Source organism: Aythya marila (assembly GCF_965140915.1).
Source record: "Aythya marila genome assembly, chromosome: 24".
Taxonomy (NCBI): Eukaryota; Metazoa; Chordata; class Aves; order Anseriformes; family Anatidae; genus Aythya; species Aythya marila.
In genome coordinates this window covers 1,643,782-1,657,540 of record NC_139065.1, presented here as the reverse complement: position 1 = coordinate 1,657,540, position 13,759 = coordinate 1,643,782, and the positions used below count along the sequence as shown (strand labels likewise).

The window sequence follows — 13,759 nt, the reverse complement described above, 5'->3', positions numbered from 1 at the left end:
ATTCCATTTTAAATATAATAACGCTAAAGAGATACAAAAAGCAGACATCAAAATACCAGCTCAGAGAAACTATTCCAACTACACCAGTGACGAGGGGCTTATCATGACTGCCAATAGTTTGCTCTGGTCATTGTGCTCCAAATAAATAAATACCATCCCATTTTAATCATGGCTAAGCTTTTATACCAAGGTTTGTTAAATTATTTTTCAGCTAGCACAAACATGATCTAGGTCACCAAAACGCAGCCAGCTGAGCTGTAATCCAATAGTTCTTTAACACCAGACGGTGCAGAGTGCAGGAGGAGTTTCCCTGCCCTGGTCCTTACTCAAGCACCAGGGGAATGTCGGGGGCTGGAACCTGGCTGGGCCATTAAAAGTTTTACTTTTGGCAAGGAGGCACAGTGAGGTGGGGGCCTGCACAAATAAATAACTTGATGGGAGACAGCACAAATAAATAACTTGATGGAACAAACGGTCACATTTTCAGGAGTAATTTACCTTTATATGCACGAATATAAAACCAGAACTAAAGTTTTCGCATTATGTTCTTACCTATCTTGGCTGGCTGTTTAGGGCCCAGTGCAGTTAAACAATAATGGATGCAATTCAGGTCATGCTGCAGCCTCAGTGAGAAGAGATTCTAAAAGATTCGCCTTCAGTGAGCAAGAAAATAAAAATGAAAGAAAATTCAGAGATAAGCATGGTTGTTAGTTCAACAAAGAACAGTCACGTGAGAGCACTGAGGAAGAAGATCAATGAACTGAAAGACAACAAATGAGATAAGGAAGCCTTCAGCTGTGAAGGGATGGATGTTTTCTCAAATGAGAAGGAATGAGGCATTGCACGTAAGTGGAATACACAACTCCTATTTTCTATTTTTTGCCCAAGGATCTCAGTTTTTCATTTTATACTGAAATAAGTCATGTAGCTTTCTGCTTAAGGGTGTTTTGTTCTCATCTTTGTATTTTCTTGGAGACACGATTTTCCACTGCACTGCACCATCTGCTCATCGCTTACACCACTGCGGAGTGGAAGGGAGCGCAGGGCCCAGCATGCAGCGTCCACGTTGCTTTGAGCCACTCATCTACACGGAAAAGACAAATGTTGCTCAGTGGGGAAATCTTACTGAGGACATATTTTTCATTTTTCTGTACTCCTGTGAGTTCCCAGAAGCTTGGAGCACATGAACATTCCGGTCTTTTCTGTCCTCGTGCACTCCTTCATCAGCCTCACTGGACACGAGCAATCCTGGAGGCTAAAAAAAAAAACACAACTAAAACGACAACCTGGAACAGAAAGCAAACGGAGGCTAAAACCTCTTCCCTGTTTTCTGCTGGCCATACATACTTGCAGTTGGCCTCCTGGATGCTGGAAAATATAATATTGCTTACCTAAGACTTCAGGCTTCAAATAATCTTGTGTATCTTTTTTGTACTGGAATATTCCAAACACTGCGAAAAGCATCAGTTAACACAAATTCAGGAACAACAAGATAAATAAACAAACAAACAAAGTACCATAAAACAATGCTGGGGAGAGCGTCCTGTGCCGAGGATAATCCCTGATCTGATTTCACGCAGGTTTGCAAGATGCCAAAACCACAGGGCTCGGCTGCAGTCGACCTGGCCCAGACACAGTAACCCAGGAGAACAGATTCATTCCCTCCTGATGGCTGCTCTCAGTCCATTCCCTACCAAACGTTGAAAAATACCTAAAACCACAATTGTTTCAAAGCTGATCTGGATAAATTAAGCTCTTGATCACTTTTCAGCTCAAACCAGCTCACCCTAGGCTTACGTATTACAAATGTGAAGAGAACATGCCAGCACGTTTTAGCGTTGGTGCCATGCCACAAGGAAGGTGTAATGCCTGATATTACTTTATGGCACTGAGGTAATCCAATAAATTACAAAAATATGCTACTGGTAGAAGAGAAACAAAGGTCTAGAGCCACCCAAGCAAGACAGAAACCTCAAATCTGAGGCAGTGGTTCTTCTGCAAATGGACCTGTGTGGTGCAGACAGAGAAAGGAGACGTGGCTCTGGCGATGTAGCATTAATAATCGGCAGAGGCAGGCGTTCCAGCCCGTGTTCTCCACATGATGCCATCTTTTTGATTTTTTACCACTGACTGGCTGTTCAGACTGCCATATGATACTTGGTATGCTTGAACAGGCAAGGGAGATTCTTCCCCCAACCCTGGGCCGTGGGGAAAGTCCAGCTGGCCAACCTTGCCAGCCAGATTTCAAGGAAAAGTTTAGAGCTGGGCCAGTTGGCATGGGCTTTAAGACTCAAGACTGGCAGGTATCCCACTCACTTCACGGTGTACTGCTGGAAGCGATTAACTTTTTGATAAGGCCACTTCTTTAACATGCTAATATGTTTACTGCCACGCGTTCCATGAAGTCTTGGAGAGGTGCAACTTGCCTGCCTCCTCGATAGGATGTGGAAACCCTGCAACGAATAGAGATAGGAAATGGCCAATAGTAAAAGAGATGCTGGAAGGATGGATAAATGTTATCTTTAGAGCGTTTCCCAAACATATGTGAAAGTCCAGAGTGCAAATTTCCCATTTAAGTTGGATTTTTTACATAAAGATCAGCTTTCAAAACACCACGGCTGAGTTCTACAAACGAAATCCCACCACCAACTACAAAAAGTGTTCTCCTTCAAAAAATAAAGACCTGAAAAGGCAAAGGCTTCAGCAAGTCTTTATCAATCCTCAAACTTACAAGAAAAGGCAAGTAGTGGTCTTTCACCCCAAACCTGAGAACACAAAGTTGCATTTCTCATTCTACCGACTCCCTTCCCACCGCACGACAACCCAGACGAGCCTTTAAGCCGTTCGGGGGGCTCGGCGTTGCTCACCAAAGAGCGCACGGCACCGAGCACAACCGGGCTAGCAGCGCACACCCGAGGAACACCGAAAAACCCGAAATGCTCCGAACCCAGCGCGGCTCCAGAGCAGAGCCCGGGGACCCCCGGGGACCCCCGGAGACCCCCGCGGACCCCCAGGGACCCCAGCCGCGCTGCGCACCCCGCAGGACGCGGACCCCGCAGCCCCGGCCGAGCCTCCCCATCCCTCCCCAAAGCTCCTCCGGGTGGTGCCGCCCCGCGGGGGCGGGCGGGGGCCGGGGCGAGCCCCCCCCTCTCCGGTCCCTCCTTCCCCTCCCCGCCCCGGCTGCACGGGCGGAGCGCTCTCCCGGCGGGGCTGCGCCGGGCCATGGAGCAGCACCTGCGGCGGCTGAGGCAGGAGCTGGTAAGGGCTCGGGGCAGGGCTTGGGGCAAGGGTTGGGGCTGGGGGGGACCCCAAGCTGTGCCCCCCCCCCGGTGCTTGGCGAGGAGCGGCGGCCGGGGCCGTGCGGGCAGCCGTCGGTGCGAGGGAGCTGTTTAAACCGGGGGGGAGGGAAAAAAACAAACAAACAAACAAACAAAAAAACAACACACCCCAGGTGTCCGCAAAGATCGGCGACCAAAGAAGCGTTTGCGGTGGCCTCCGGCAGGAGTCCGGTGCGGGATGGCGACGATGCGAGGGGAGCGTCTCGCCCTGCAGCGCCGGGGCAGCCCCCGGGGTTCTCGGAGCGCTCCCGGCTGCGAGGGGGGGGGCACGGCGGGGACCCCCCCATCACCCCCACAAACACACAGCCGGGGGGGGACAAAAGGAGGGGCCGGGGCACGGCACCAGCGGGCCGAGGGGCTTTGGGATGCGAGCAGCCCCCCCATCCAGGCTGAGCTCTTCGCAGGGCGCTGATTTCTGGCGGTGTTTGTGCTATCGGGGCTGGGTGACAGGTTTACCTGCCGGGTCCCCGTCCTGCTGCGATGTCCCCGTCCTGCTGCGACACGGGGCTCTGCTCGCCTTTGTCACCTCCGGGTCGGAGCTGGCGGTGCCCGGGCTCCAGCGGGGCAGGCAGGCTCGCAGGTGGGCAGGGGGCTTTGCTCCGAAAAACCTGGCAGCAGCCGGTGCCGCTTCACCTGGTGGCGTTGGCGACGTTTCCCAAGCGAAGAGAGCGGCCGGAGTACAAACTAAAACAAAGAAAGCGAGAGGCACGGGCGTGCTGGGTGCGATGAATGAAATGCAAATCGCGACACGAGACGCGCACGTTGCAACCTGGAAGGCCTTGAAAATCCGAACAAGTCGGAGGGTGAGGTGGATAAAATGAGTCACTCTCAGAAGAGTGTGCTTAGAATAAGGTTACTAAATCTGTTTTTTTGTCTTACTAATAAATTAGTCTCATTATCTCAGCAGTATTTTGTATAGAAGCCTAAACATTGCACCTTTGGCTTGTGATTCAGAAATGTGCCTGCTTTGCAGAGCACAACACAACATCTGGGTGGTTGGGATATACTTGAAAACAGATTCCTGACACTTACCGTGAAAACCAAAAAAAAAAAACAGAAATGAGAAAATTCTGGTTTTATTCATGCCCCTTCTATAGTGCAGTAACAGAATATTTTTAACTGTAAAAATGCCAATTTTTATGATATTAATAATCCAGGGCATTAGCTTGGCAAAGATTTATGCAGATGCTTGGCTTAGACTGGGAAGGGACATTTATCACCTTCAGTAGGACCAGTCGTGACTTAACTGAAAGTAGCCCCATATTCCTATGCTTGGTTTTAAATAGTCATGTTCTTTCCTCCTCTCAGCCTCCCCCCTCCAAATTACCCTTACTTAGAAACATATTTCAACAACAAGCTCTCAGGATTTCAGCGTGCAGCTTTGGAGTTGCTCAGAGCGCGCTCTGAGAGCATGGCTTTCATTGGGAGCTCGGGGAGCTGCAATTGCACTTACTGAGGGCAGGAGGTCTGTATTAATTACAATAAGTATAAGCGATATCCTCGGCAATAACAGCTTTTAAAAATCAATACTGTCAAGATAGTCTGGAATTAAAATAGATTAATGTTTCTTTAAAGACCAGCCAGCAGCGCAGGAGACAGCTGCAGCCATCTGCCCTGAATGGCGAGTGGGAACCGAGCCTCTTGACCCTGCCTTCCTTGCCACTTTCTTCATTACTTGGCAGGGCATGCCTCCAGATGTTAAACACACCAGAACCAGGAATCATGCAGGAGGAATGGTGGGAAGGACTCGGTCTGTTTGCTCAGAAAAACAGAGGCAACAAGCTGCCCCTGTGCACCTAAAAGGGAGCCCTGTGCCCAGCTCCAGGGCATCACGCTGAGGGCAGAAACACAGAGATTTACCTTCTGTGCAGCTCTGGTCAGTACAATGCAAAGGCTGGAAGCCACCTGGTCTGCACAAGTTTAGGTTGCTTCAGTTTCAACTCCAGCCTTTGGCTGGTTTTGAGGACTTTTTTTTTTTTTTTAAAAAAAAAAAAAAAAAGAAACAAGCGGATGTTGGCACAGCTCCCAGTTCACAAGGAAAGGTTATCTGCAAGTGCAACTCAATCCCCCATCAGTGTGGGATTCGAGGATTCCAGCTCTGATTTTTCTTGTTCCTGTTTTATGTATTAAAACCATATTTAAGTAATTGTGTGCTTGGCTCAGGCTGCTGGTGTGCCCAGACGTTTCAACACACAGCCTGTGCATTGAGATCACGCCGGGCTTTGCCAGACAAGTCACAGATGAGCGTGGGTCTGGGCATGCTTACACCAGCCTCCGTGTCAGCCTCTGGGAAGGCTCTGCCAGGCCTCTCACGATGGCTCCCAGAGATAAATTTGGCCCATTTCAGTCAATGAGAGCGCTCATATTCCCATTGCATGTTTTCCATTGTAAGCTGATAGTTTCTGGCATGTGTGGTGTCCCTTTGATTGGAATTCATTCAGAAGCTTCCACATGCAAATGTTTTAAAGCCAGGAGAGTCTCAGCTGACACAGCCATTCATCACAGCCGGGCGTGCGACCCGAGCACAGCACAGGGTCAGATCCATTTCTGAAGCTGGGGTCCTTGTCCTGGTGCTGACATCCCCGTCTGGGTAGCTCTGGACTGGCCGTGTCTGCTCTCTGCTCCTCAGTCTCTTGACATATAAAAACACAGACCTTGTCCACCTCCTCCTAAAGCCCCTGGAGATTTAGGGATGTGAGAATATGCAGGGCTGGTTTGTAGGCCTGGCACAGAGTACACTGTGCTTCTCCTCTCGTTGTCACCTGTCCTTCATACGGCGATTGTGAGATGTGCAGCAGCACTCGCACATCTTCCCTTAACGCAGTTAACTCAGCGCTGAGTCCTTTTCACTATCAGCTGGACTCCGAGTCTGCAAACATCCTTCTGAGGCACAGAAATATTATCTCTGCTTTCTGAGTTACGGAATATTATCTCAGCTGAAAGATCAGATTTAACAAGAATTGTCTTGCTCAGGGATTAGGAGAGAGGAATTTCATTTCCGTGTCTCATGCTGCAGATGGCATTACCTCTGTAAACTTTCTGACACGGGGATTGTTTGCATTTATACACAGTAACATCAGCAGAGCACAATGGGATTGGGGTTTCAAGGCTCGTCTACCAGAAGAATAAATCGCTTGTCTTTATCTAGGTAGGGGCTGGTGAGTTCATGGGGCAGATTTACCTTGCACTTGGGCTTTGCACGGCTCTCGGGGTGAGGGGTCGCAGTCAAGACAGCCAGAGCTGTGACTTCACTCTGAACACTTTGATTTTTCTTGAGGTATCCAGGACATTTCTGGGCTTTCCGCTGCCTTTTACTACTTGTCCTTTTAGATGGGGAAAAGTAGATACTTAAAACAAAAACCACCACTCCAACTTGAACTTCTGAATGTTCTCCTGCACATTCATCATAAATACATCAAATTACCACGTTTGATAGAGTCTGACTCCCCTCTCGTATTATGTCCTGGTAGACAATGTTTCTTGCTATGAATATCTTACAGGAATAGAACATTTGGTCTGACTGAAAAATGCAGCTAATTATTTTTACTGTCTCACAGTGGGTCCTATTCCAGTAACTGTGTCATGCTGGAAACGGATTCTCTGTACTTTCATTAGTGCTATTTCGGGAGCAGCTCTTGTGGTCTGCAGTAGACAGGGCACAAGCAGCAGAGTCCAGGGCTGACATCGCTGCTCACAACTGCAGCAGGTGGAAACATGCAGCTTCGTTTGTGTCTGTTGATGAATTGATCCCCTTCAGGGAGGCTTTTCCCATCACTGCTGGGATGGCATCAGAAAGCTTGCGTGGTTATCACACATCTTTCCTTGGCATTTGCCTTGAGGGAGGGCACAAAGCAGAAGCTTGGCAGCAGAATTCCTGTTACGCACAACGTGGGGGAGAGAAAAAGCAATTACGGGCCTTGTCCATTTGTTTATTTCCAGAGAAGACTTCTGAAAATGAAAACTGTGGATTTTTTTTCTTTTTAATTACAGCTGCACGCATTCAGGAATTTTTATGACCAGATACCCCAGTGCAGGCAGGCCACTTGGCTGAAAACTGAGATTTTTAACCATCATCTTCAAGAGACAGTCTGTACACTGAGGCTTGCGGTCTTCCTCAGCCCTGTGTTGAGGAGTCTGAAGGCCAGAGTTCTTTTTTGATTATTTACTGGCTGTAGAGAATTGATTTTCTGATTTGCCTTCAAATGTGTGTGATCGGGAAGCACAGAACAACAATTGAAAGGAAGGAAACAGAGTAAGGAAGATAGTTAATCGAGTGATGTGAACTGCGTCTTTCACGGTTAACATCTGCTTGAGAGCCATTTATCCCACTGGGAAATTCTTCAGTAAAGTTTCAGCATCCTTCCTCTTTCAGATAAATTGTGAGCTCACACTTAACATCCTAATTTACTCCTAAAATATTCTGGGAAAACAGAGGTTAAAAAAAAAAAAAAAAAAAAGACTTGAAATCCTAGTGATAAAATTCCAGGACAGAACAACCATCGCAGGCCCATAGCATCCAGGGAAAGGGAGGCAGGGCACAACATCGAGCTAGCAGGAGGCTCCCTGCGAGCACTGCAGAGCTGCGCCCAGCCACAGTTGCAGGCTTGCTGAAGATTAATCTACCTAGTGACCCAAAGGAAAACACAGAAACAATATGATCAGCTCAGCATTTCTAAAATAATTTTGGTCTCTATTAGGTCATCCTCTTTAAATACCAATTGTTTGTGCCTGGTTCTGTTGCCTACCAGCCCTGTTATTGAGAGCTGCTATTTGCCCTTTGCTCTTTCCTGTCCCCTTAGCAATAACTTCCTCTCGTTGCGCTGCTTTACCTAGGAGCTGGACATCTGTCTTCCTCCCCGCTATGAGGGGCGCACTCAGAGCTCTTCTTCCCAGCCCCGTGCTCAGCTGCAAGCTGTGATGCGTTCGCTGGCTTTTCTTTTTCCTCTGGTCAGCACCAGAAAGCTGCCGTGGTCCTGGGCAGGCCAGATGTGCAGATGGGCTGGGAACAAAACCAGCTGTGGCCCGAGGGGATTGAGCGGAACTGAATTCTGAAAACTTGGTGAATTTAGATGCTATTAAGAAAAACTTTGTTCCCAGAGCGAGCTTAAAAAGTTCTTGATTTACGAGTGAAATGGCAAGTGAAATCTCCCTTATTTGTATGTCTCAGGTACACGGTTTTGAGTTTGATAAAATGCCAGTAAGTGCTAGAGGATGTTCCTTGGAGCAAGTTGTCCTCCTGCTGTGTTAATCCGTTTGGGAATCACTGATTTGTAAGCTGTGAAAACTGGTTGGGGTTGTTGCTCCAGGAATAAGTATTTCAAAGAAATGATTAGAAAGGTATAACTTCCAAATTAATTGATGCCTTTGCCATCCAAAATGGATGATTTTCAATGTAAAAAAATCCGGAACATATTTGAACTCCGCCAGTTTTGCAAGATGGGGGCTGAGCATCCGGGGCTGGTTTGGCAACCAGTTTGGGATTCGCAGCTCGCAAGCACAGAAGACAGAACATCTCCTGATGCCCTGTGGTGGCCGGGTTACATAAAGTCACTTGCATAACCTCAGCAAGCACAGTCAGGGTCTCTCTGCACACCAAATTAAGGCTCTCTGGGGTTTATCTCACATTCACGCTCTGTTTGAAATTGCGCTTTCGTTCTTCACAAATCCCAGCTCCTTCTACACCAAGTGCCTGACCGCAGAGCTCACGGGGCTGCAGGGGTTCTCTGCTCGGCCTCATGTTCCCATCACCTTCCAGCCAGAGCATCTGCCTGACTTCCAGCCCAATCTGCTGCATTAATTGCAGAAACTTCCCTTCTAGCAGCCCAGAGAACTTGATCTTGAATCTTGGCCAGGGTGGTGGTCTCAGATCCGGGGGAGCTTGTTCCTTTTGTCAGCAGTTAAAGCCCGGAGAGTCTCAGAGAAGCCAGCGTGAACTTGGGAGGAAGGGTTTCTTCTTGGCAAACAGGAGAGAATGGCTGTTAGACACAAAAGAAGAAACTTCTTTTTCCAGAGCTTTCTCTCCATGGCAAGTATTCTTAATTACCACAGAGTAATTACACGTGGATGAAATCCAAGCCCCTGCAGACTGTTTGGTCACCAGTCAGTGACTTCACTTGGGGCTGGGTTTTGTTCACACTCTTCAATCCATGAAAGACCAAGCCAGTGCCACAAATAGCAAAAGATGAAGCAGGTTTCTCTTGGAATGGTTTTTGTTTGTTTTCTCAACTTCCACAACCTGAAGCTTTAGCAGCGTAATTAAGCAGAGCTAAAAGCTTCAACACCTTCCCAGCCCTTTTGCTGAAAGTGGAGTGGATTTGCATTGCCAGGGACACCGAGGCCATCTCAGCCAGAGGTGAGCTGCTGGGCAGCAGGTGAGGACCACCCAAACCTCATCATCACTCCCAGGAAAGCATCTCCGCTGCTTTTCCAGTGCCTTGGCTCCAGCCTGGTGCTGGCTCTGGTTCAGCAGAACCAGCTCATTCATCCAGGTTCACTTCTGAACACAAGGCGAGCGCTGGAATCCGGGTGTTCGGGGCTCAGACCTCTCACCGGGGGGAGGCTGGGTCCGTCTGCAAGAAACGAGCACGCGGCTGATAAATGCTGCCCATGAAATATTAATGCTTAATAGAGCCTTGCTGGATGAGGCATGCATTGTAATGATACCACCCATCGGGGGGGAGTTAATTGAATCAATGAGGTGAACAGCAGAGCCGCCCAGCATATGTTGGGGTTGCAGTCGGCCCGGGCGGTGCAGGGGGACCCGTGTCACTCCGCTCAGCGTGGCCACACCGCTGCGCCCGCCAGGGGATTTGAGGGGAAGCAGCCAATGAAGGGCCGAGCCAGCTCCAAATCCAGCTTTTTGCAAAGCCCCAGATAAAACAGACTTCCATTAATAAGGCGAGAAAGGTTAGGACGAGGAGCATTACAGCAAATCTGGAGAGGTAAGGTGATAGTTTTGTCTGAAGCTTGTAGAACATATGGCCTCAGCTTTTGTACTGGTAACCCAAGAGCTGTGGTAGTCTGGAAGTGGGGCATTATTTGCGTACCTGCAGAAGCAGAGGTTTATTTGCTGATGTTAAAAAATTAGATAGCTGGGGACAGTTGATAGTGCAATTGGGAAGTTGGCAGAGTTTTTCTGAATCTCCACAGCCAGCGTGTTCGTTCTGGGTGGTAAATGAGTTTCTTGGGAGGGAAGCTCTGAAAAATCAATGGAATCTCCCTGCTCATTTTAGGTTTGGGGTTATGAAATGGAGATAGGATTTTGTGGTCAGAAACTGTTGTGAAGCTTTCCACTTCCAGAGCTAGGCTGTAACAGAGAATCATGTTTTTTGATGACTGCTCTGCTGCACTGCTCAGATCTGAGCACAGAAATGGAAATAGAGCAAACTAAACTAAATTAGCAAAAATTAAGTAAAAAAATGAAAGATTCATAAAGTAAAGCTGAACAAGAGATGTATCTGTCCTTTTTCATACTAAACTTAAAGACCTATTGCTGTACAAAAAAAAAATAAAATCTCATGAGCCTTTTAAACTGTTTTTGACAGTATAGGCTAAAGCTGTTCCTAGACAGTGGTAATCTCTCCTGCAAGCCACCTTGTATCAGTGCAACGCCTTCACCTCCAGCCCTGCCATCCCCTGCTGTTCTTCCCTCTCTCCTTCCCCTTCCCCTCCCCACGAGGGGTGGCAGCTGTTGGGACATACAGCCCGCTTGTTTTATGGTGCTGCTTCGGGAATATGATCCAGATCCTACATAAGAAAGGGAAAGCAACCGAGCAAGAGAGAAGAGGGGAATTTAGCAGCTCTGGAAAATACCTTGCGTTTTTCAAGTCTAACATAGAAAGTTAAATCTGTATAGCAAATTTCAGGGATAAAGCAGGACTGCTGCTGCTGGTCTTAGATCACTATTGTGCTGTAAATAAGTTTAGAGTTTGTTGTTCTGTACAAGAGTTCAAGTGCATTTACATTTCTTTGATTATCCTCCAGTGATAGATGCCTGTAATGAGAGCATTTAGATCAGAAGATACATTGTCAAGTAATGTGATCCTTATTAGGGTTGATTTTTAATTTAGTTTAGCACTTCAGGTAAAGAAACAGTTCTCAGTGGAAGGCACGGTCTCCTCATTATTCTGACTCCCAGTTTCGGTTTGTTACTCAGGACAAGGGGAACAAAAGCAGTGGAATACACTTAAACTGGAGACAGCTGAAACCAGAGTTATACACCTTGGGTTTCTGCCAAGCAATTAATGGGAACTCAAACTATTTTTGTTGTCAGGTCAAAAAAAAGAAAAAAAAAACACTACTTCTGTCAGCTCGCCTTATTCCTAGAGGGTCCAGATTATTTTTAAACCATGTAAAACCCTTAGAGAATTTGAGAAATATCCGGTTGCCGTTCCATGAAATGGATGTGGTAGAGGTATGCTGCATGTCAGACGCGATAAGGGGGGCGGCCACATGTCAGACGAGCTGCAAGCCCAGCTCTCCTGCCCTCCGGTCCGAGCCTCCTCACCCTCTCTGCTCCCCAGACACTGACCTGCTGCCTGCTTCTTCCCCCGCAGCTGTCCATGAAGGAGGTGGGAGACGGGCTGCACGAGCAGATGAACTGCATGATGGGCGCGCTGCAGGAGCTGAAGCTGCTCCAGGTCCAGACGGCGTTGGAGCAGCTGGAGATCTCAGGGAGTCGAAGCACCAGCGCGGAGCAGCACCCGTGCTGCCGGAGCAGTGGAGCAGGGCCACGGGGCCGGGCAGCAGCAGGGAGCTGCAGCCCCACATCCCTCACCTGCATGGTGCCACAGCCGGCCAGCTTGTCCCATCCCACTGTGCTCCCAGAGAGCGGCCACCTCGGGGACACCTCTTCCTCCTCCTCCTCCTCCTCTTCCTCCTCCTCTAGGAGCACCTGTGGCAAGGATGCCTCCCACACAAAGGGACCTTCCTCGGCCCCAGCCAGAGCAGAGCGCGTCCACCCAAGGACATTCGAGCCCAGCAGCCAGAGCATGGCTGGGAGGTGGCCGGCACACCAGGAGTGCCCGGGGTGTGAGGACAGCCACGACTGGACATCCTCCCTGATGTCCCAGAGCAGGAACCGGCAGCCTCTGGTCCTGGGGGATAACATCTTCGCAGATCTGGTTGGGAACTGGTTGGATCTGCCAGAGCTGGACAAGAAGGGGGAGAAGAGCGAGGCCTCCCTGTCCGCCAGCAGGTCCCAGGAGCTCTGCAAGAAGTTCTCCCTCACAGCCAACATCTTCAAGAAGTTCCTGAGGAGCGTTCGGCCAGACCGAGATAGGCTTCTCAAGGAGAAACCTTGCTGGCTACCGCCTGAAGACAAACAACCCGAAATTTCCAAAAGACCCAAAAAGACGAACAAACTCAAGGGGACATTTTACTTCCCACTCCATGGGAACATCCAGAACCACCACAGCAAAGTGGAGAGGTGCCCAAAGGGGGAAGGCAGCATCAAGAAACCCAAAACTGGCACCAAGAAAGTCCACGATACCATAGACTACACCCAATCCGGGTTTGATATCAACACAGCTGTTTGGGTCTGAGTTTGTCGTGTCCCCCGCTCTGCCAAGCATTTCTTGCACCAGGGAGGAGCTGAGGCCGTGCACTTCTCAGGAGCCCCCCGAGCTCTCGGCTGGGACCGAAAGGTCTCCGAAGCGTGCCATGCTGTGGCTGCAATCCCCTGCACGTGGCATCTCCCATCGAGCTGCAGCTGGCTCAGCCCCACACACTGAGGCAGCCCATGGGGACCAATATTTGCAGAAATAATCAGAATTGTTGGCAGCTTTTAGGGTGAGCGGTGCCACCGATTGCAGCTCCTGGAGCTTGCCTCGTGACAGCACCTTCAGGCCCCCTCAGGTGATCTCCAGTTACAGTACCTGCAGCACAAAATTCACTGTATGTGTGTGTATGAGTGTGCAAATATATAGTTTTTTAAAAATTCTGATTGTGTGCACTTAAAACTGGGTTGTAAACCTGGCAATTCTAGCAGTGATCCTGAAGGACTTGTTATTTAAATTTTAGGAAAAAAAAAAAATGAGTGCTGCCACCTAAATTTCAACAATTGCTACTTGCAGGTGTTGAATCCCAGCTCTGTTGCATTTCAGCTGTTTCTCGTCCCCCTGAGCTGCATCTCCACTGTGCTCATAGCACAAATTCCCCCTCCTGCTAAACCAGTGGGGCCGGAGGCTCCTTCATGGACATCTGTGACATTTGGAAACTCCAGCCACTTTTGCCTGTCTCCATGCCCTTCTCCCCCGGGCTCACATTGAGATACAGCATTGCCACAGATGTTTATTGTTAACTTTGCACTGTGACACAGAATTGCAAGAGACGTTTGTTGTTGTTGTTTCCCCTGTTGTTGTGTACAAACCCTGTCCTGAAAGAACCAAGTTCTTCAGCAGCCAGCTCTCCAAGAGCTACAA

At 48.9% G+C, this 13,759-nt stretch overlaps 1 protein-coding gene across 1 annotated transcript; it reads left to right on the top strand.

The window, feature by feature from the left end:
* The first annotated feature begins 3,202 nt into the window (after nt 1-3,202).
* Nucleotides 3,203-13,759, top strand: INKA2 (inka box actin regulator 2). Its single transcript, XM_082778568.1, has 2 exons — nt 3,203-3,258; nt 11,894-13,759. Exons 1-2 carry the CDS (start codon nt 3,223-3,225, stop codon nt 12,878-12,880), a joined length of 1,023 nt encoding a protein of 340 aa, XP_082634694.1. The 5' UTR covers nt 3,203-3,222; the 3' UTR covers nt 12,881-13,759.

What these genes read in the sequence shown, in the direction of transcription:
- INKA2 (XM_082778568.1), top strand. Translation starts at nt 3,223, where the DNA reads ATGGAGCAGCACCTGCGGCGGCTGAGGCAGGAGCTG. An exon ending in GGCGGCTGAGGCAGGAGCTG is followed by an intron (nt 3,259 to 11,893) that starts GTAAGGGCTCGG and finishes CTTCCCCCGCAG; the next exon opens with CTGTCCATGAAGGAGGTGGG.